Raw genomic sequence first — 18,889 nt, forward strand, 5'->3', positions numbered from 1 at the left:
GTCCCTGTTCTGTTTTCACTCCCTCTTGCCTCTTTGTTTGTAACTACAAATTTTCAGTTCAGTACTCTTCATATTCGCATGCATCGACATGCTTGCTGTCTGATATATGGTCAGCGTTTTTCACCTGATAATAACCGTTAACCATGAAGTTATAAACAGTAAAAGTGAATGATGATTATGTTTTCATTTAGAAACATTTAATTCTCTTTACCTGCTACACTAGATACTGGAATTGAGCATAAATTCTCATGGGCCCAATGCCTCATCTTCAGGCTCAAATGCTCCAATCCAACCTAACTGTGCTGCCACACACTAAATGCATACCCGGACTGCATTATTTTCAGTGAAGTTTAAGGATTGATTTACCCTTCCAAAATCATTACAGTCTATTATCATAAATCAATTTTTTTGAAGTGTGGAGTCAGGATCGTCAACTAATTTTTCAGTTCATTTAAATTTTGGACGAGACTGTACCTAATTTTGTCCCCTTTATTCCATTTTGATGATAAGGTTGCTTCTTTTTGTTGGTTTCAGATACAAACAGTACCTATCAATAATGTAGATGATGTGATCGCTATCTAATTACACGTACTCAACAAGACTGTCCTTGAAATTACTCATGAACTATTAGCCATTAAATTAAATGATCTGGTAGAGAAAGTCAGAAACCAAACTGGGCAATCCAAGAATGCAGAATTTTATAGCAACTTCTCCTTTCAGCAGAAAATTCTTCAGACTTTTGAGTTGGTGTACTAGCTAGAATGCAGATTAAGTTCGCTAGTACTTGTAAACATATTATTCACCCAATTCTTGCAGCCATTTAGTGCAGCTTCAGATCTAGCTAATTAAGAGCCTGAGATAAGCTTACTCATAGCATAGTTCAAAGTGTCCTTTCTTTTCTTTTCCCCTTTTCCCGGCCAAAGTGTACTTTCTTGATTGCAACAGTCAAATTTAAATCTGGCTTGCCAGTTTATCAGCGGCAGCTAAATTTTAACTTTAGCACTTAATTTTAGAGATGATTTTGAGGTTTTCTTATCGCAGTTTATTTTTCATCATTAGCTTCTAAATTTGTAAGAACACCTATGTAAAAGTTTTACATATAATTTTTTTTGCTTCGTTTATTTTTCTCACGGCTTATCAAAGGCAAACGATGAGAAGCCGTTGGCATAAACTGTAGTGGTAGGAATCCCCTAGCTTTATTATGAGCATGCTGGTGAGTGATGTAACTATATTTTCGTAGCAATAAAGATAGCCGAATGGCATAAAAAAAAGTAGAAGTAGGATCTAACCTAGGTGAGCCCCTGTTTCTGGTTTGTGTGTTGGTTATTGACACTTTGACAGGGTTTGGCAACAAACAAGAACAGCAACTGCCTCATCATTGAATTGCTCCAACCACATTCTTGAACAGTCCCAAATAGTAGCAGCAGCAGCAAGCCAGCAATCAAGCAACAACTCGGACACCTCAAGAGCTATTATTACCAGACAAGTCCTCACATCGCTTGCAACACCCGTGCATCAGATGGCAGATGATGAAGCTCCTCACATGGCATCATGTCACATTATATATTTAGCTCAATCTAGCACTGAATCAATGAATCATTCATGTTTCTTGGCAAGGTCAAGGAGATACGTATAGGTTTGCCCATGCCCCATGCCATTCACGAGGAGCTCGTGAGGCCATCCCAACCCAAAAACTATCTATTTAGTTTATATATTTTTCATGTCATATAGATATTATGACACTATGTATTTAATGGATGATGTCTTTAAATTAAATTCCTATCCAATCATCTCTCTCCTCTCTCTTTTTATCCACATATCCTCTTGTTTTTATTCTTGGTTCTTGTGTAGATATGGTATCCTCGTTAACTCTCTTGTCACATAAGATTTTTACTTACGTGACAATATATTTAATGCTATAGAAACTATATGACATGGAGGGTTGGGGATGGCGAATATTTTTCTACTCTAAACCTTGTATGTGTCTGAAACTCTGAACCTGAAAAAACATGCACATAGGCTATGTTTAGTTCCTAAGCCAAATTTTTTTAAGTATATAGATACACATTTGAAGTATTAAACGAGATTCCGTCTGTAAACTGCGAGACGAATTTATTAAGTATAATTAATCCATCATTAGCAAATGTTTACTGTAGAACTACATTGGCAAATCATGGCGTAATTAGGCTCAAAACTTTTGTCTCGCAATTTACATGCAAACTGTGTGATTGGTTTTTTCGTCCACATTTAATGCTCTATGTATGTGTCCAAAAATTTAATCTGATGGAAGAATTTTTGAAAGTTGAAAGGAACTAAATACAACCATAGCAATTGGATGAGAACAGTTTGGTGTGCTGCCTACGGATTATTAATTTATTATTATTATGGACACATTTTCCAAGCTTCTGAGCATTATGATTTCTTCGAGAACTTTCTTCATCGATATTTTTTTTGAAAGCTTTTCTAAATTGACATATTTGAAAGGAACTAAATTGACATATCAACTCAATTTCGTCCCTAATCCATCGTCCATAAGCATTTCAGGACCAGTGGGCATGAAATGGGGACTACCGGGTGAGCCCGTGTCTGCACTGCGCCATGATGCTTGGCTCCCTTCCAACCATGCATCCACTGGCAGTCTGGATCACTGGTACCTTACTGAAAAATCTGAAGAAATCTCTCCATGATGAAATGGGAAAAAAAAAGGGGCAAAAGATTGTAGAAATGAGACGGAATCTAATGTCACTGTGTGATCAGGACCAGCATGGCCATCAGATTCCTTGCTGTTACAGCAAATAATCTGGTCCTGCATGCTCCTTCAATAATGTACCACAAAATCCTGTAATGGTCAGTAACTTTTTTTTAATCTGCATGCATTATGCATAGCCTTTTTTTTAATTACCTCGGTAATTTACACACGAGCTGACTCGAGCTATTATCTTGGAGGGGTTTGTGTGTCAGTCCATTTAAAAAAGATGTGTCAGTATTATATTGCACAATGGAGTGATTTGTGTCAGTGCTCACTACTCAGTATAATATATTTTTTTGTATAGTCAAAATTAACTATATGTTGGTTAATGTTAACCCCATATCTCTTTCACTGTTTCACACAGATCAAAAGATATTAACTACTCCTATCAATTAAGCTTAATTCTTTTGGGTTAATACATTAACTAAAGAGATTAGCGAAATTGGCAGAGGATGATGAATTGAGATCTCAAGTTCGTTCATGCCGGCCGGCCGGTCGGTCATCATCGACCTAATCTTCAACAAATGCAGCACCATCAGATGATCAGACAACAATGGACCAATGGTTATACAAAGTAGGCCGGCCCCATTTGCTACCGCAGACGAGTGACCAAAATAATTTCCAGTAACACATCGGACCAACTATGGGCTGTAGAATGTTAAATAATTAAAGCCTAATTTGTAAAATACTAGTAAAAAGAAAGAAAATCAAACCTCTCATATAAACACAGGCAAGCAAGGTGTTGATTCTAGATACTTGCTAAATTTAGAGTTTGTAAGATAAACTATAGTGAGATTTAAAATTTTATATTTCTCATAAAATACAAACAACAATTCATCTAAATATTATCAATATAATCATAATTTTAGATGTATAGATTTCTAGAGTTATGAATACTTAGTTAAAGAAAAATCTTAAATCTAGAACTGTCCCAAACAGAGTCGAGTACGCCACGGTTGCTGGCACTGGCAGTAATATACTCCCTCCGTCCCATTTTAAGTTCAACTATGAGTTTGTCCCATTTTAAGTTCAACTATGAGTTTCTGTACTCAATTTTGATCGTCCGTCTTATTTAATTTTTTTATAATTAGTATTTTTATTGTTATGAGATGATAAAATATAAATAGTACTTTATGTATAACTTATGTTTTTGTTTTTTTAACAAAAAATTAAATGGGATAAACGATTAAAGTTGGACACGAAAAATCATAGCTGAGACAGAGGGAGTACGAGATTATACGAGTGATAGATGGCAAATCAGGAAGTGATTAGGAGCACTGCATCAATGCATCATGTATACAACGGGACCCAACGGGACAGTGACACGCTACGTAGTTCATAATCTACAGCAAATTACTTCCCCTGAATTTTAATCGAATACGAAGCGCTGCTACACACCAACCAGACCTCTTTCTGAACCAATTTGGTGTAGCATTTGGACATTTTTGAGATATTCATATTCATATACCGGACTAGCAGTAAATTACAAAACCCAAACGTATAAAATTCTCTTAAAATTTGGATGAATCCAGGTCGATTCGATTCTTTCTGTGACGATTCCAAATTCCTTTCTGTCTCGTCTTCTTCCTAATCCTTCCTGCATCGATTCTAACTCCGCGACCAACTCTGCACCGGCGCCCCCAACCATAAATAACCACCTCCTCCTCCCCTTCCGCCTCGCTCCCGCCTCCCGCGCCCGCGCATTGAACAACTCGTCGATCTGTCCGGCGAGGGTGAGTGCTTCTTGGCGTGTTCTTTTCGGCGACTTCTTGTTGGGGGGGGGGGGGGGGGGGGTCGAATTCAGTTGCGTTGCGGTGGCTGAGCTTCTTTGCGTGTTCTTGTTTGGGTTTTGGGGTTGGGGGGTGCAGTGTTGGATCGTGAGTTTGGGGGTTTCTTGGCGGCGTGGTTTGAGATGGGCATCTTGTCGCTCATCACCGGGAAGGCCGGCGCGAGCGGGTTCGGCTCCGGGTCCACGGCGGAGCAGGTCACCGCCGGCGTCGACGCCACCGGCCTCACCGCCATCGTCACAGGTAAGAGACAGAGCTGCCTGCTTCCGTACCTCCGAATCTTGGAATTTATTTCTCTGCAATGTGTTGTTGTGGCCAGCAAAAACCTGTTCTTGAAAACATCAATGCAGTTTATTTTTAATGGTTTTGGTTAGTTTCTTGCCATGTTTTTGTTAGATTTGTGAGAAACTCGTGTGAATAATCTCCAATTCTCTACCCGTCACCAACTCACCATAGGCAGTCTCTGCATCTCTCTCTCTCTCTCTCTCTCTCTCTCTCTCTCAAATTGTTCTCTCTTTTCCTTTTTGGTTGTGTTTTGGATGGTGGTAAGGGTGGCTTAGAGTTGGGATTATGAAAGCAGCCACCTTTTGTGTTATGATTAATATAATATCAAAATAATACTACGCTCTTCAAAAAATTGTATATGAGAAATTTATGCATAAGTAGCTTTTTTGTGGACCAGAAGAGTTTATTATGTTTTGATGAAAGTTTGTCTGTTTCCTGCTCAATCTTGTGGTTGTGGTTTAGATTTCTGGAACTTTCTTGACTACAGAGAATTCATAATTCAATCAGGTATTTTAGATAATACTAAAAAAACAAAAACATAGATTGATATACAGAAGTGTGAAGGAAAATCAATTCATCGGAAGGGCATAGCAGTTCTTCCATTCTGACAATGGGCTGAGGATTTTTACCCTCTCTTTCCTGATGTGGAGATGTTGGATATTCCTTTCTTTTTGTGTGGAAAATAAGAGTTTGAGCTTGGAACTGTGTGGTCTTAAACTATAAACATTTTCCCATTATATAATAGTAACTTTTTCTGTGTTAGGTCTTGTCAATTAAACTTGCTCATAAAAGCATTAATCATAGTCTTCTAGTGCATCCATAACCAATCTGTCATAGAATTCAGTTTTCACCAAACATCAATCTTGTATTCTTGTGAGTAAATTTCATGTTGTGTCAGACTCACAGTAGCTAGTTACTGCAAACTGTTCATAAACATCTATCCTCGCAAATTTACGGAAATCTGTAAATTCTGTTGTCTTACAGGAGGAGCGAGTGGCATTGGTCTGGAGACCTCGCGAGTCTTTGCGATGAGAGGAGCCCATGTCATCATCGCAGCAAGGAACACAGAGGCTGCATCGGTAGTGAGGAAGAAAATCATTGAGGAAAACCCAAAAGCTCACATCGATGTTCTGAAGCTTGACCTCAGCTCCCTTAAGTCTGTTAGAGCTTTTGCAGATCAGTTCAACTCGATGAACCTTCCTCTGAACATCCTGATGTAACTCCCTTCAAACTCTTAGCACACTTGCCTTTTTTTAACATGCAAAGATACTTTGGTTTAAATTTCAGTTAATTAAGGGGTCTCATATATTCTTTTTTTTTCCGTCATGCAGAAATAATGCCGGTGTGATGTTCTGTCCGTTTGGATTGTCTGAAGATGGTGTTGAGATGCAGTTCGCAACCAATCATCTTGGTATTCACTCTCTACCACTATCAACTATTTACTTTAAACATGCAAAAAGTGCTTGGATGATACTGATATCTGTCTGATGTGTTATGCTCAATCAGGTCACTTTCTGTTGACCAACCTCCTCCTTGATAATATGAAAGCAACCGCGAAGTCCACAGGTATTGAAGGTCGTATTGTGAACTTGTCATCGGTTGCTCACCTCCATACATATCCGAAGGGAATTGAGTTTGATAAACTCAACGACGAGAAAACGTATGTGCTGAGTGTTTTCATGTTGTTTTTCTGTTGGAAAAATTATGTGGATTAGAGATTGAAATAAGAATTTTGTATTGGCAGATACGATGACAAGATGGCTTATGGACAATCTAAGCTGGCAAACATACTTCACGCGAAAGAGCTCTCTAGACGGCTGAAGGTATTTTCTTCACCTTTATTTGTGATGTCTTTATTCAGATGAACAGAGCTGAAAACTCTATGCATTTCCCATTTTTCTATAAAACACGTTTAATTTTGTCTATTTTCCATCACTAATTCACCAATACATGTTTGATCTGTGCCATTGATGAAACAGGAAGAAGGAGCGAACATCACTATTAACTGTGTTCATCCTGGATTGATCATGACCAATTTGATGAGGCACTCCTTTTTCCTTATGAGTACGTATATGCAAGTTCTCTCTCTACCCTTCCCTCGAGTCATTGTTCTAGAGTTTTTGCTATGGACCTTCAGGCTTCGATTGAAAAGAGAATGCTGTTTTATTTCCTTAATGTTCTGAAAAAAACACTTTCTTTTCACTTGCAGGGGTGCTTCAATTTGCCACCTACATCTTGTGGAAGAGCGTACCCCAGGTTTGGAACCCAAGATCTTCCCTGTTCTTCTTTCTGTCCGAATTCTCTGCAGCAATGCTGAAAGACAAATTGAATTGTCTTGAAATTCAAATTCATCTGAAACAATACACTTTACAAATGTTTCTTTTTTCAGGGAGCAGCTACCACTTGCTATGTAGGACTGAACCCTCAGCTCAAGGGAGTGACCGGACAATACTTTGCTGACTGCAATGTGGAGAAAACTAGCAGATTTGCGAGGAACGACGCACTGGCGAAGCAACTCTGGGAATTCAGCGAAAAGCTGATCAAGTCTTCTTCAAAATGAGAGCCCAAAGCAGGATCATCAGCAGAAAAAAAGAAGTGTTCTGATACTGTTTGGTTAATGGCATACTAGTATGTGATGATTGATAAATATGTGTAGCAGCAGTAGTATTAGGAACCTGAAGTATTGTGAACCCTTTTCTAATGTTTCCTTCGGTCATGGCTGAGAATGAGATCAACCTGTACTCTTGTTAATATATTTGCCAAATACATGAGTTGTTCAGAAGTTGTGAAATTCTGCCTGGCTAGATATTGTCCTACATATGTGCAGCTATTGCCCATGAATTTGCTTAGCTTGTATGCATGATCTTAGCATCTGGATTAATAACAGGCTGCATTTTGAGGCACCATATCAGGTGTTAACATGAAACTACCGAAGCACATGCAGCTTGAAATAATGGAATTCAAGTCAATTTTGCCACTCACTGACCTTGGCCATGAAAGACTGTCAATTTTGCTGTCAGTGTAAACCTTCACTGAACATTTGTCCAACTGGAGAACATTATACAAATAGATACAGAAGCAGGGAATTGCAACCAGCTTCAACTGTACTTCAATAAAGTTCGGCCTAATTCAATTGCTTTGTCACTCTTAGTTAATGATGATATTGATCAGAGACATTATTAATGTTTAAGATAAAGAACTCCAAGATTCTAATATGCATCGCAAGCATGGCGTCTAAGTGTCACAGAATTACAGCATCACTCAGTCACACCATTGTAGCTTCGTTGCTGTCGTCTTCGTCGTCGTCGTCCTCCCACACGCCAACGGCCTTGGTGAACCAGAGAGCGGCGGACACCACCGCGGCGGCGAACACGGGCGGCACCAGCACGTCGAGGGTGACCCTGCCGAACAGCGCGGCGGGCACGCAGGCGGCGTCCCACGGCGGGCCGTCGAGCGGCAGGACGATGCCGCCCGGGCATTCGGCCGCCAGCGGCGCGGCGCCGGCGCCGGTGCTCGGTGTGACGGCCCAGACGAAGGCGAGCTCCGGCGCGAACGCGGCCACGGACACCGCGGCGGTGGCGACGGCCGTCCAGGTGGCCGCGTAGAAGAGCACCGGGTGGCGCGCGAGGATGCCGGAGACGGAGAGGGAGGGGAACGCCATGGCAGAGATCGAGGTGGATCCATGGATATATACAAGGAGGCAGCTCAGCTCAATGGCTTTTGGGTTGAGAGGATTTGGCGGGAGAGCAGGTGAGCGGTGACACTTCAGCTCAGTTCGTCAAGTGAAGTGGAGTGCTCAGTTTTTCAAACTATTCGAGCTGCTCCACTCAGCTCAGCTGCTCTTACAACTGAACTATATAGATGTAATTTTATATAGTAAGTATTTCTTTCAATGCAAGATTAGCTGCTACTACCTGCTACGCTCTCTGAAATGTGAAATAAATTGCTTTTTTCTATAACAAATAAATTGTTGAGTTAATCAATCTTTCCATCACGACTCAAAGTGAGGGTACTCTTTTTACTAATAATTTAAGTTTATCTTTTGGTCGGTTCAGTTGCAGGCTTGCAGCATTGCTGAATGAAATATTAAAAGCTGTTTAGCAAGTTATATTGCAAAGTTATCTGTTGCTATCGGTGCCGGACTGAGTGATTGCTCCGAATATTTAGGGCCTCATCCTGGGCCGGACACGCACATCTTCCTCTCTTGTGTCCATCACAAGCCCAGCCTACATGACGGGCCCGCACGTCGGCCACAATCCATTCAACACATGGTGGGCTTTCAAGTCGGCCCAATAGCTTCGCTTAACTTAGATATTAGTAGCCCATTTAGTCATCGACCAGAGAGAGAGAGAGAGAGAGAGAGAGAGCTCTGGTACCCGTTCACTCCGCCGTTCTCGTGCTCATCTCCGGTACGATGCCGCCGCCAGCGTCCGCCATCCTCTCCGCCGCCTGCAGGTCCAGCAGGACGCTCTTCGGTAGGCACCACCTGCGCCGACTCCCCTTCTTTTTTTCTTTTTCTCTTGGCCCCTTCTGATTATTTCATCATCTCTTGATGAGTCCATCACACCGCGCACTGTTTAGTCCGTCCATTAATCCCATTCTCTGAATTTGAATGCATATACTGATGTGGAACGAGATTTCGTTCTCTGAATTTAAGTGCGGGGGTACTAATGTAAACTTTGTTCATGCGCAGTTCTTAGGAGGCTCGGCTTCCTTGGTTCCTGCACGCCAACTGTTCGGCAGAATGACTCAGAGGAGCTTCCTGGGGCAGGCTTACATCCACGCTTTCACCAGAGCGTTCTGCCAATTCACTGCGTTCTTGGATCTCTACGGCTTTGTCATTCTACCGCTTTGGATGGTTCCAAGGATGTCCATGTCAGCGAAATCGTTAAAATCCTCAAGTCTAGAGATGGCGACAGTGAGCTCGCCGATGTTCTCAATCAGTTTGCAGACGAGATGGATGAGGATGTTGTGCTAAAGGTGCTCCAGAAGCAGAGGTCCAATTGGAAAGTCGCACTATCTTTCTTCAAATGGGCAGCTGGCCTGCCCCAGTATAAACATGGGTCAAGGGCCTACACGGAGATGCTTGACATTCTTGGGAGGATGAAGAAGGTCAGGCTCATGAGGCAGCTGTTTGATGATATTCCTGTGGAGAGCCGCCAGCCTGTGGTCACAAACAGGATGTTTGCTGTCCTGTTAAACCGGTATGCAGGTGCGCACAAGGTGCAGGAGGCGATAGATATGTTCTACAAGAGGAAGGATTATGGGTTTGAGCTTGACTTGGTCGGATTCCAGATACTTTTGATGTCTCTCTGTCGGTACAAGCATGTTGAGGAAGCAGAGGCCCTCTTTCTCCAAAAGAAAGATGAGTTCCCTCCTGTCATAAAGAGCTGGAACATCATTCTTAATGGTTGGTGTGTCAAGGGAAGCTTGGCAGATGCTAAAAGGGTGTGGAATGAGATAATTGCGTCTAAGCTTAAGCCTGACCTTTTCACATATGGTACATTCATAAATTCGCTGACCAAATCTGGTAAACTTAGTACTGCAGTAAAACTATTTACAAGCATGTGGGAGAAAGGGATCAATCCTGATGTGGCAATTTGCAATTGTATCATCGATCAATTGTGCTTCAAGAAAAGGATTCCAGAAGCACTTGAGATTTTTGGTGAGATGAATGATCGTGGCTGTCAGGCCGATGTTGCTACCTACAACACTTTGATAAAACACTTCTGTAAGATTAATCGGATGGAGAAAGTCTATGAGCTTTTGGATGACATGGAGGTTAAGGGCGTCTCTTCAAACAATATGACATACTCCTACATTCTGAAGACGACAGAGAAACCCAAAGATGTTGTTTCATTGATGCAGAGAATGGAGAAGTCTGATTGCAGACTGGACTCTCATACATATAACTTAATATTGAACCTTTATGTCAGTTGGGATTATGAGAAAGGGGTTCAGCTAGTATGGGATGAAATGGAGAGGAATGGATCAGGCCCAGATCAACGATCATTTACTATAATGGTTCATGGACTCCATTCCCACGGTAAACTGGATGAGGCTTTGCAGTATTATAGAACGATGGAGTCGAGAGGGATGACACCAGAACCAAGGACGAAGCTATTGGTAAAAGCAATACGTATGAAGAAAGATGAACCTGCTACAGAAGAACAACCTCTTACCAGGAAGAATCTAAAACTGGATCCAATTTCAAGACTATTCCATGTTCGTAAATAGTTCATCAATAGATTATACTCCAGTTGGGGGCTTAGGTTTATGGGCTGACCAAATCTAGCCTAAGAGTGTCCAGCTAGCCCAGGTTTATGCAGCTGTGAAGATGTCAATTTGTTGGATATTCTAGGAGTTTCATGGCTGAATGTGAGGCATTGAGTAGGGTGCGCGGCTGTTACTTAATAAAGATAGTCACTTTTTACTCAAGCATTGACTTCCTAGGTCAATGATTCAACAGCACTGGCCTAGCAGTCTTAAGTATATGCCTCATGGTAAATTGGGTAATTGCATCAGAAATGTGTCAAGACTCCAGGCAATACCCTCTGTCTAGCTCAGAGACAGGGTATTACTGTTGATGCCCCAGATGCACTGGAGTATCTTCACCACCACTGTCAGCTACCAATCATCCACTGCGATCTCAAGCCAAGCAACATTCTTCTTCAGTGGACATGAGCACACATGTTGGGGATTCTGCGTATCAAAAATTCTTTCTGAAAATACAAGCAAAACTTTGCATTCAGTTCAATTGGAATTAGATGTTCCATCAATTATGTTAATCCAAGTAACAGATATCCATGCGTTGGTCTCATTACTTTTAGATCTTTCTTGATACATGGACGTGGTATCCTGATAAATTCCCCTCTTTTCTTGTGACCTTGTTTGCATCAGGTTTTATAGTCAATCTGGTAAACCTCAAAATGGAAGGGAAAAAAATAACTGAAATAACGTTTTGGACTGTTACTGAATTAACTGACGATTTTGCAAATTGTAGCTGCTCTTTAGGATTCTGTTCATTTGATGTTCAGGAACCTAAACAATGTAAGGTATATTACACTGCTAATTTACAAACATCTGCCGCAGCACAATCTATTACTCTATATAGCAGCAAATAATTCGGACCTGATGAAAATGGCGTCATCAACCATCAGCACAACTACTAAGAGAGGTGACTTTTTCAAAGTATGCTATTACTCTACATAGCATGTAAAGTATATCTTTTTCCTCTTTTTCATAGTCCAGTTTTCAGACTGGAGTACTGGACCTCATGGATTCTTTTGTGCGTGCGTGTGTGTGTTTGGGGGGGGGGGGGGGGGGGGGGACTAATTTGAAAGAGCTGAGGAAATCATCAACTGATTAAGACTTTAGTGAATTCTGAATAAAGCGTTGGGTGGTGAGAGTCGTGATCGTGAATACAAGCAAAACTTTGATAAATTTAATCAGCTCAAATTGTAATAACAGAAACTTACTTGTGGTTTCTCTTTACTAAGTCTTCGTTTGTTGGTTTTGTATCAGATTGTCGTTTCAATCAGCTCAATTGGAAATAACAGAAATCTCGCTTTGTTAACACGCTTGAACCTCCTTTTTGGTTTTGTATCAGATCAACGCACGATAATAGGATGTTTGGTTATCTCGCAGTCATATCAAATCGGACTTTTGGCCAACAACTAGAATCTTGCATCGCCTCCTAAACACAAATTCAGAATGACCAACAAAATTGATACGGAGTATGACAATGAAATAGCTAGTCTCAGAGGAGATGTTTCAGTGTAACTACAGTTCTGGGTAAAAACACAGGTGAACTACGCACTGCAGAGTGCGGAGTGAAATAATAACGAGGGATTGAACTGAAATCTGCGGCAGTTGTGTGCGCGGAAATGGAAAAATACTAGGGACATCAGAAAAATAACATCCTAGGACAGAATAGCTGGTGTGTTTGTAGAGTCGTGGGTATATAACTCCACCCATCAGGAAAAGAAAATAACATTCTGAAAAGTATCATTGGTGTGTTGGTGAAGTCATTCACCAAGTTGTTTGGTTTATTACCACAATTTATCTCACCATACTACAACTCAAGTTAACCAAGTTTGACTAAGTTAGGCATCTGTTTGATTCATGTCACATTTATGGCAAGATTCCTTCATCATGATGTGGGTCACGCATGTTATTGGCATGTAAAAGTGTGACAAGCTTGCTTTCCTACGGCTAAAATGTGGCTTCAATTTTGTTGGCCACATGTTAGGCATATGTTAGCTAAATGAAGTATAGCAAGTTTTGGCAATGTGGGTATGCCAACCGAACCCCTAAATTCTGATGTTTATAAATATTATGCACATGAAAATGTGTTATCATTAGGATTTCAGCGAGTTCAAAAATGTGCCATTGCCTTTCGTTTTTTTTAGCTTATGCTAGGAGGCGTATTTGGCCGATGTGCACTGTTGCCACTGTCGTGTAATCGGAAATAAAAAAGAGAAGAAAATGGCATTCTACCCCACCCAATCCCAACAAGCGAAGCTCAAAAATTTCCCAATCCCAACAAATGAAGCTCAATAATTTGCTGGTGAAATGGACTAATAAGAAATTTGCCGTGTTTAGTTTCAAAGTTTTTTTTTTAAACTTCCAACTTTTATATCACATCAAAACTTTCCTACACACATAAACTTCCAATTTTTCTGTCACATCGTTTCAATTTTAACCAAACTTCTAATTTTGGTGTGAACTAACCACAACCTTTGTGCGACGGGTAGAGAATAGGAACAGAACAGTTCGCGGGAAAGGATGGTAGATGAGTCACTGGATCTGGACTTGGATATCATATCACCGATCTGATCTCGCTGCTGCGTGCCAGCGCGGTCGATCGCGTGAGGAAAACGGCAGGAAAAGCTGCGTTCCCCTTGACCGGCTAGACAGGTAAACGCTCTTCGTCTGAGCAGAAGATCGCGTCAACTCGTTCACCGGCGATGGAGATGGAGGACGTCGGAGAGAAGTCTTCGGTGAAGCGGCGGCGACGGGGAGCAAGTGAGCAACTTTGTTGCTCGGCCTGTCAGATAATGGGCCATATCTCGTGCTTGCCTCGAATAGTTTGGGCCTTTACACGGGCCCAAATGTATATCTCTTGGTTGTAGCCCGTTGCAAATCATGGGCTGCGCGCTAACCTTCTTGTGGGCCTCCTTCTGGTATTGTGGGCCCACCAAAATGCTATATCCACCGCAAGGCCCATTCACTGTTGGATAGATCACTCACGCGCGCGCTTCCGCCGCCGGGGTCTCGTGCTCACCTCCGGGCACCGCCACGCCGCGTCGCCGCCGCCGCCGGCGGCGGAATGCGCCGTCACTGCAAGCCGTGCTCAGCTACAACGCGTACGATGCCCAATCCTGTATACTTTTTCTTCTTCGAGACTCCCGTCGCTGTAGCCACAACTGTTCTCCAGAGACTCGGAGTTCTCAGTCTGCGCCCGTTACCTGTTCGACAGAACTCCTCCGAGGAGCTTCCTGTCCCTGACCCCTTTGACTAAGGTGAGCATCCAATTGGTTAATCTCCATAAATTTTCCACGCCACGGACCTTTTCATGTTTGTACATATGTGGAAAGACATGGCCGTGCCTGCTGTAATTCTCGATTTCTCGTTGTTCCCAGGAGGCTCGGTGCTGTTCGTTTTTGTGCTCGTCAACTGTAGTTGTCCATGCTTTCACGGAAGCTCTACACAAGCTGAATCTAATCCTGGATCACCACAAGACTTTTACCTTTCCTCGTGTGTCTGGAACTCCGCATACAAGCGTGGAAAAGGGTGGCCGTACAACTGTACAAGGTAACACTCTGGACTGCCAACCTAATGGATTCTCTGTTGGAATCAGTCAGGAAGAAATTATCAGGAATTTGGTCGAACAGAGAAGGGATGAGGACATAATTGGAGCGAGCTAAGTCATGTGTGAGGGCCGAGGGCGACAGCGACGAGAGCTTGGATGCGTCCAAGCTTTCCATATCCTTCCAGTACTATGTTACAGTAAGTATCTAGTTGGGAAATGATGTGGAAAGGAATGGCGGGAACAGTCAAAAAGGTAACATGCACTGCTCCAAGTCGACATGGTATCTTACCCACTCCTGTCTCTCTCCCTGTGAGCGCGGAGACCGCTAAACAAGTCAAGATTTTGACTCGGTGTCCTCGCCGTCTCGCCAATGGCACTCTGGGATCATGGCGTCGTGGGGTTAAAATACGGTGCTCTGGGGCACTGCTTGTCACTCCACTTGTGTACCTTGCAAGTTTGCAACCACCATGGCGATGGCTCTTGCTAGCTTCCTGCTGCTGCTGCTGTCCGTCTTCATGTCCATCTTCTTGCACTTCATGGCAGTGCGAGGAGCAGACGGAGAAGACGCCGCAGCGTTGCTCGCTTTCAAGGCCGTGGCGGTGGGCAACGGTGGTGGCAACGGCGTGCTTGCGTCGTGGAACGGCAGCGCCGGGCCGTGCAGCTGGGAGGGCGTGGCGTGTGGCCGGCACGGGCGGGTGGTGGCGCTTAGCCTGCCCGGCCATGATCTCTCGGGGACCCTGTCGCCGGCCGTCGGCAACCTGACGTCGTTGCAGAAACTTGACCTGAGTTACAACTGGCTGCACGGTGGCATCCCCGCGAGCCTCGGTCAGCTGCACCGCCTCAGGGAACTCGACCTAAGCTTCAACACCTTCTCCGGCGAGGTCCCCAGAAATCTGACATCCTGCACCAGCTTGGAATACCTGGCCCTCGGCAGCAACAAGCTCGCCGGGCACATACCTTCGGAGCTCGGCAACACGCTGACACAGCTCCAGGTGCTAGGCCTCGACAACAACAGCTTCGTCGGCCATTGGCCAGCTTCACTGGCCAATCTGACGTCCCTGGGATACCTCAGCCTCAGGATGAACAGTCTCGAGGGCACAATACCTCCTGAATTCGGCAGCAACATGCCGCGCCTTTACTTCCTCGACATCTGCTCCAACAACCTGAGTGGTGCACTCCCGTCTTCCCTGTACAATCTGTCGTCGCTAATGGGGTTTGATGCAGGAAACAACAAGCTGGATGGAAGCATTGCTACTGATATCGATGAAAAGTTTCCTCATTTACAGTCTTTCGCAGTGTTCAACAACCAGTTCAGCGGGGAAATTCCCTCCTCGTTCTCCAATCTCACTAACCTCACGAGTCTGCAGCTATCAATGAACGGATTTAGTGGGTTTGTGCCACATAATCTAGGGAGGTTGAATGCTCTGCAGAATCTGCAACTAGGTGTTAATATGCTTGAAGCAGGGGACATAAAGGGGTGGGAATTTGTTGAGTCATTGACAAACTGCAGTAAGCTAGAGATTTTAGTTCTCAGTAACAACAATTTCACTGGGCAGTTCCCTATTTCGATCGCAAACCTCTCGAAGACTCTCCAAAAACTTTACTTGGGTGGCAGTAGGATTTCTGGAAGCATCCCCTCTGATTTCGGTAATTTGGTTGGTCTAAGATCATTATACCTGTTTAGTACTGAAATATCAGGTGTAATTCCAGAGAGCATTGGGAAGCTGGAAAACTTGACTACGCTATACCTGAATAACAATAGCTTGTCTGGCCATGTACCGTCTTCTGTAGGAAACCTTACCAATCTGATGAAGCTATTCATGCAAGGCAACAACTTGGAAGGACCAATCCCAGCGAATCTTGGTAAGCTGAAAAGCCTGAATGTTCTTGATTTATCAAGAAATCACTTCAATGGTTCGATTCCAAAGGAAATATTGGAGCTGCCTTCCATTTCACAGTACTTGAATTTATCATACAACTCCCTCTCTGGACCCCTTCCTTCTGAAGTTGGGAGTTTGACTAGCCTCAACGAGTTGATTCTGTCAGGAAACCAATTGTCTGGCCAGATACCAAGTAGTATAAAAAATTGCATAGTGCTCACTGTACTTTTATTGGACAGTAACTCGTTCCAAGGAACTATACCTGTGTTTCTGGGGGACATTAAGGGGCTCCGTGTACTTAACCTAACCATGAACAAGTTTTCTGCTGTGATTCCTGATGCCCTTGGTAGCATCCACAACCTGCAAGAGTTGTATCTAGCGTATAACAACTTGTCTGGGCCTATCCCAGCAGTGCTGCAGAATTTGACATCGTTATCAATGCTGGATCTATCCTTCAATGATCTGCAAGGTGAAGTGCCAAAAGAAGGTATTTTTAAGAACTTATCTTACTTGTCTTTAGCTGGAAACAGTGAGCTTTGTGGGGGAATATCTCATCTTAACTTACCTCCATGCTCCATGCATGCTGTTAGAAAGAGAAGCAAAGGGTGGTTAAGGTCTCTTAAAATAGCTCTGGCATCAATAGCTGTGGTCTTGTTCTTAGCTCTAGTTATGGTGATTATTATGTTAATTCGTCGTAGAAAGCCTGTACATAGGAAGAAGGGCCAGTCCCTAACCCCAGTTGTGGAGGAACAATTTGAAAGAGTTTCTTACCAGGAATTGTCAAATGGAACCAAGGGATTTTCACAGAACAGTTTGCTTGGAAAAGGAAGCTATGGTGTAGTCTATAAATGCACTTTGTTTGATGAGGAAATTGTTGTCGCTGTAAAGGTGTTTAACCTTGAACGGTCTGGATCTACTAGAAGTTTTCTGGCAGAATGCGACGCACTGAGAAGTGTGCGCCACCGTTGTCTCCTAAAGATCATCACTTGCTGTTCAAGCATAAATAACCAAGGTCAAGATTTCAAGGCACTAGTTTTTGAGTTTATGCCCAATGGCAGCTTAAATGGTTGGCTTCATCCAAAATCTGATATGCCCATTGTTGACAATACTTTGAGCCTAACTCAAAGGCTGGACATTGCTGTTGATATTGTGGATGCTCTGGAATATCTTCATATCCACTGCCAGCCGCCGATCGTTCATTGTGATCTCAAGCCAAGCAACATCCTTCTTGCAGAAGACATGAGTGCCCGAGTTGGAGATTTCGGCATATCAAGAATCCTAACTGAAAGCGCGAGCAAAACACAGCAAAATTCAAGCAACACAATCGGAATAAGAGGCTCCATTGGCTATGTTGCTCCAGGTAACTGAATTGTTATGCTTTGTTTCTTTGCTTTTTACCTCCTAGTTCTTACACAAATTTAACATTCCGGTGAATCTAATGAACTCCAAAATATTTGTAGAGTATGGGGAAGGCTCTGCGGTCTCAACTCTTGGCGATGTTTATAGTCTGGGCATATTGCTGCTTGAGATGTTTACAGGAATGAGCCCAACAGACGATATGTTCAGAGATTCCTTGGACCTGCACAGTTTCTCAGAGGCTGCTCATCCTGACAGAATCCTGGAGATAGCCGATCCGACGCTCTGGGTGCATGTAGACGCCGAGGATAGCATCACAAGAAGCAGAATGCAGGAGTGTTTGATTTCAGTCATTGGCCTCGGCTTGTCCTGCTCAAAGCATCAACCCAAAGAGCGAATGCCAATACAAGATGCAGCCCTGAAGATGCATGCGATCAGAGACGACGCTTACCTGATGTTTTCTGGCTCTCTTTCAGTGGACATGGAAGAGGAGACGAAACAAATTAGCAGCGATTTGAAGCAACAGTGAGTAACTAGGCCTGAAGAGTGTACAAGAATAAGATATGCTTGCTGGGGAAAATGTTTTAACAGCTCAGCTGCCGATGGCGACTTGCCAGAATTCCGAGAAACAAAAGCTGAGACGCTGAAGATGTAGCATTTTCGTTCGTGGTTCATATCAGTCAGTCTTTATTTGCGTCAGTTCATATGGCTATATGTAATGTAAGCTAATAGAACGTTCAGTAACTGCCGATGTGTACATTACAACCAATACGGCAATACTACTATGTGGAGAACTGTCAGAAACATTTTTGACTGTTCATCCTTTTCGTACAAAATGAAAATTCAAATCATACCTGTAATCACACATGAAAATCAGATTATGAGATTGCGCCACGTTTTTGTGGGACGGAAAGAACAGGTTTCGAGCTGTTTTACCAATTACCAAACCATAACAACACTTGAAGAATTTATCAATCAAAAACTTTCCTGCATATGGTCCATGCATTTCAATTCATAT

At 42.9% G+C, this 18,889-nt stretch overlaps 4 protein-coding genes across 4 annotated transcripts; 3 read left to right on the forward strand and 1 right to left on the reverse strand.

Annotated features, from left to right (window-relative positions):
- Positions 1 to 4,334: 4,334 nt before the first annotated feature.
- LOC127760848 (short-chain dehydrogenase TIC 32 B, chloroplastic-like) lies at positions 4,335 to 7,612 on the forward strand. Its single transcript, XM_052285169.1, has 9 exons — positions 4,335 to 4,482; positions 4,618 to 4,779; positions 5,806 to 6,037; positions 6,153 to 6,232; positions 6,328 to 6,481; positions 6,566 to 6,644; positions 6,801 to 6,885; positions 7,031 to 7,077; positions 7,211 to 7,612. Exons 2-9 carry the CDS (start codon positions 4,662 to 4,664, stop codon positions 7,379 to 7,381), a joined length of 966 nt encoding a protein of 321 aa, XP_052141129.1. The 5' UTR covers positions 4,335 to 4,482; positions 4,618 to 4,661; the 3' UTR covers positions 7,382 to 7,612.
- A 335-nt stretch (positions 7,613 to 7,947) lies between these two features.
- On the reverse strand, positions 7,948 to 8,482 carry LOC127760849 (uncharacterized). Its single transcript, XM_052285170.1, has one exon. The coding sequence runs from the start codon at positions 8,480 to 8,482 to the stop codon at positions 8,087 to 8,089; it is 396 nt and encodes a 131-aa protein (XP_052141130.1). The 3' UTR covers positions 7,948 to 8,086.
- A 691-nt stretch (positions 8,483 to 9,173) lies between these two features.
- On the forward strand, positions 9,174 to 12,069 carry LOC127765299 (putative pentatricopeptide repeat-containing protein At3g15200). The gene is made up of 2 exons (XM_052290169.1): positions 9,174 to 9,296; positions 9,515 to 12,069. The coding sequence occupies exons 1-2, from the start codon at positions 9,236 to 9,238 to the stop codon at positions 11,056 to 11,058; spliced, it is 1,605 nt and encodes a 534-aa protein (XP_052146129.1). The 5' UTR covers positions 9,174 to 9,235; the 3' UTR covers positions 11,059 to 12,069.
- A 2,028-nt stretch (positions 12,070 to 14,097) lies between these two features.
- On the forward strand, positions 14,098 to 18,771 carry LOC127766491 (putative receptor-like protein kinase At3g47110). Its single transcript, XM_052291543.1, has 3 exons — positions 14,098 to 14,345; positions 14,466 to 17,875; positions 17,976 to 18,771. The coding sequence occupies exons 2-3, from the start codon at positions 15,103 to 15,105 to the stop codon at positions 18,398 to 18,400; spliced, it is 3,198 nt and encodes a 1,065-aa protein (XP_052147503.1). The 5' UTR covers positions 14,098 to 14,345; positions 14,466 to 15,102; the 3' UTR covers positions 18,401 to 18,771.
- Positions 18,772 to 18,889: the final 118 nt, after the last annotated feature.

The sequence above is a fragment of the Oryza glaberrima genome, chromosome 1 (assembly GCF_000147395.1).
Source record: "Oryza glaberrima chromosome 1, OglaRS2, whole genome shotgun sequence".
Taxonomy (NCBI): Eukaryota; Viridiplantae; Streptophyta; class Magnoliopsida; order Poales; family Poaceae; genus Oryza; species Oryza glaberrima.